Source organism: Phoenix dactylifera, chromosome 3 (assembly GCF_009389715.1).
Source record: "Phoenix dactylifera cultivar Barhee BC4 chromosome 3, palm_55x_up_171113_PBpolish2nd_filt_p, whole genome shotgun sequence".
NCBI classification, from domain to species: Eukaryota; Viridiplantae; Streptophyta; class Magnoliopsida; order Arecales; family Arecaceae; genus Phoenix; species Phoenix dactylifera.
This window is the reverse complement of record NC_052394.1, coordinates 15,981,852-15,985,273: the sequence shown is the minus strand read 5'-3', so window position 1 is coordinate 15,985,273 and position 3,422 is coordinate 15,981,852. Positions and strand designations below refer to the sequence as shown.

The 3,422-nt window shown below is 39.5% G+C and overlaps 1 protein-coding gene across 1 annotated transcript; it reads left to right on the top strand.

Moving 5' to 3' along the window:
• The first annotated feature begins 565 nt into the window (after nucleotides 1-565).
• On the top strand, nucleotides 566-2,631 carry LOC103710335 (heat stress transcription factor B-4b-like). Its single transcript, XM_008796008.4, has 2 exons — nucleotides 566-954; nucleotides 1,778-2,631. The coding sequence occupies exons 1-2, from the start codon at nucleotides 706-708 to the stop codon at nucleotides 2,372-2,374; spliced, it is 846 nt and encodes a 281-aa protein (XP_008794230.2). The 5' UTR covers nucleotides 566-705; the 3' UTR covers nucleotides 2,375-2,631.
• The last annotated feature ends 791 nt before the right edge of the window (nucleotides 2,632-3,422 follow it).

Genomic DNA, 3,422 nt, shown 5'->3' with positions numbered 1-3,422 from the left:
CGTGTTGCTCATTAATGAGAGATCCTGATCATATTTACATGAAGTTGGCTCTATGGATCAAAGCATGTCCAAGAAGAGTGCGAAAACTTGTAGAACTATGATTCATAATTTGATCTCAACCTGCAGAAATTTCTAGTTCAATGGATATAGAATTTAAGCTCATGCAACCAGGGAAAGATCGAAGTTTAAATGGTGACTCTAATAGAGAGATCGAAGGTCTGTCTTATACATATATAATATAATCAACACAACAGTTATCAGTAATTATGGGCTTATTTGTCCATGTGGTGACAAAATGAGCCTAACACCAATTATAAGCACACATCTTAACTAAACGTCTTTCATTAGTAATATGGGAGGATATTTATTGAAAGCTTTCCCAATTTCCCATAAGCTCTCACCATTGTCAAGTAAATGATTGTAAAATGGTAGCAATAAGCCAGAAAAAAAGTTGTGGCCAGAAAGGTTTCAATTGTTCTCAGGTAATGCTGAAAAAGCGAGTGAACTACCAATTGGCTCTTGTGTAAAATGTACATATGCAATATATTAAATGAAGCACATATATATATGTGTGTGTGTGTCCTGTGAACACAAAAGCCAATGCATATATATAATCATGAGAGAGAGAGAGAGAGATCTAAATGAGCTTATTTGAGAGAGGTTGAGGTAGTAGTGGCCGGGCTTTGGCTCTCTCTTTGCTTTGCAATGGCTTTCTTGGTGGAGAGATGTGGTGAGATGATGGTTTCCGTGGACTCTCACAAGCCAGTTCCTGCACCCTTCCTGACCAAGACCTATCAGCTCGTTGATGATCCTTGCACTGATCACATTGTATCCTGGGGTGAAGATGAAACCACCTTTGTGGTGTGGAGACCTCCTGAATTTGCAAGGGATCTCCTGCCCAACTACTTCAAACACAACAACTTCTCAAGCTTTGTGAGGCAGCTCAACACCTATGTAAGCATCTCAAGGGCTGATTTTTTCCCCTTCAAGAATATCATATTGAGTGCTTTCCTTCCACTTGTTTAATGAGTTTATTTATTTATTGAATTTTTTTTAATCTTTCACAGTTAGAAATGCCGATATCTGGCTTCTTCAAGGCGATCATTTTATGAAGTTCAGTTCTCGAATTTTGGGGTTTAGGGATCTTTCTATCGACCTAAATGGATTTCAGTTTACTGTCTAGTTTATAAAGAAAGCATACTAATTCACATGTTTTCTTATCTGTAACAGTTCTTAGTTTTCTATGTACTGTTTCAAAATGGGGAGATACTTTGGTGAGAGATGCTTATTTCTTTCTGCAAATGTGTCTGATGGAAAAAGTTCTTGTTGTCTCTTGCTTTTTATTTTTTTTAAAAATGTTTCATGAAGTGGGTTTAACATGGACTTAAGGAGCATCAGCAAGCTAGTGACTGGGATGCAATGAGTTCTGACCCATCCCTTATTCTTTCTTGAGGTCCCATCACACATGTTGTATGATTTTATTTTTGAGAACATAGATCATGCTGAATGATTTTAGCAAAGTATTTTTTTCCCCCCTCCTCCATAATTTCTCATATGGGTCTTTCCTGTCTTATCAAGTTGCTCTATTTATTCAATTCAAAATATCCCTTAGCCATATTCTCAGAAAGAAGAACGTTTAGTCGGTATATGTTATCTTCAATGTGGGAAAGACTATGAAGCTATTAAGACCTTCACATGGGTTATGTGCAACTCCCCAGATATGGTGTACAAACGAGAGAGAGAAAATTTAATGTCCTTATCTTTTACATACTTGCAGGGATTCAGAAAGATTGTTGCAGATCGGTGGGAATTTGCAAATGAGTTCTTCAGAAAAGGAGAGAAGCATTTACTTTCTGAGATCCACAGAAGGAAAACCCCTCAGGTCCCTCACCACTATCACTACAACCACCAACACTACCATCAATCACCACCTCCTTTCCACAGTCCAGATGAAATGACCAGCTGGATCGAGCCTTCCTTACCTCTCCGCAGCGGCGATGCCGAGTTCCTCTCGGCTCTTTCAGAGGATAATCAGAGACTGAGGAGAAAGAACTCCCTCCTCCTGTCAGAGCTCACCCACATGAAGAAGCTCTACAGTGACATCATTCACTTCATCCAAGACCATGTCGCCCCGGTACCCCCCGAACAAAGGCTTGTGAGCCCAAGGTCTGGTAGACTTATCGAACTAGCTCCAGATGATCAACTCAAATCTCCATCAGGGCTCCAGAATGGTTTTACGAAAAATCGCTGCTCGGTGACCATAACCGAGGAGTCGGAGTACAGCACTGTCAAGCTCTTTGGTGTTTCCATCCATGGCAAGAAGAGACTGCACTCCGAGACAGCCAGCCGCGAAGATTCAAATGCAAGTCATTAGAACAATAGGGAGGGATTGTTGGAAGAAAAGGTTTCGTATGAAAGAACTGAGACCATCGAGACTGGCTAGCTCCCATGGTGGGGGCATTCAGTTTCACCTGTTGTTGTAGGTGACTCATATGCTGTTTTTGACCTTTTGCTCCTTGTTCTTCCCTTCTCACGGAAGCCGATCAATCTTTTCTATGAATATTAGAAGCCTACTCTAGTGAAATTATATTATAATTTTAGGTCCTTAAAGTAGTTCTCTATCTTTATGAATATTTCTCTCGGACAACTATGCTGCAGAGCAGTACATTGGATTCTTCTGGTCTTCTATCAATTATTTGCAGTTCTGCAGCTGAAACGTCAAAGGTTGTAGATGATTTGTTATAGATTTGAGATTCCTTTCATCATAGAAGCATAGAAATCCATCACAGTTGTGATGAGGCCCTTAATAGGTGTGTTTGGCAATCATGCCACCCACGTTACTTGTATCTTTTCTCGTAGAAAGAGGAGAGTGGAGTGGGGAAGGTAGCCGTTAAAGCATCGGAAAAAGGATGGAAAAAGTGAAAAAAGTTTAGTAGATGGATATACATTGCCTTTGAATTATTCACGTATGCTAGCTTTATGATGTAGTAATAATTTATCTTACAAAAATGCTTTTGTAACTCAAAAATCTAACCCCAAAAATAACTCATGAGCTGATGTGTTGTATTCTAATTCCTCTGTATATATCTGCATTGCGAATTGCACCATACAGTGAAGCAACGTGAGTGGGGGAAGACGTTGGGGTGACTTTTTGAGTGATATTTCTGGGTTAACCAAGGCATTGCTCTTTATCTTATTGGGATTCTCACTGTCCATTGGTGTCTACAGACCTTATTCCAACCACATAGTTGGAGCGTTTTGAGTCGGAATTCATTCAAACAAAATATTAGAGGGTCTTAGAGTTGGCTTTTGATTTACTCAAACCTTTAAATTCGTGTTAAAATTTCATCCTATGGAAGCATATTTTTGTACCATACTGCAAATGTTTGAGTGAGACCCTTGACCATTTTGACAAGATATAT

What these genes read in the sequence shown, in the direction of transcription:
- LOC103710335 (XM_008796008.4), top strand. Translation starts at nt 706, where the DNA reads ATGGCTTTCTTGGTGGAGAGATGTGGTGAGATGATGGTTTCCGTGGAC. An exon ending in TGAGGCAGCTCAACACCTAT is followed by an intron (nt 955 to 1,777) that starts GTAAGCATCTCA and finishes ACATACTTGCAG; the next exon opens with GGATTCAGAAAGATTGTTGC.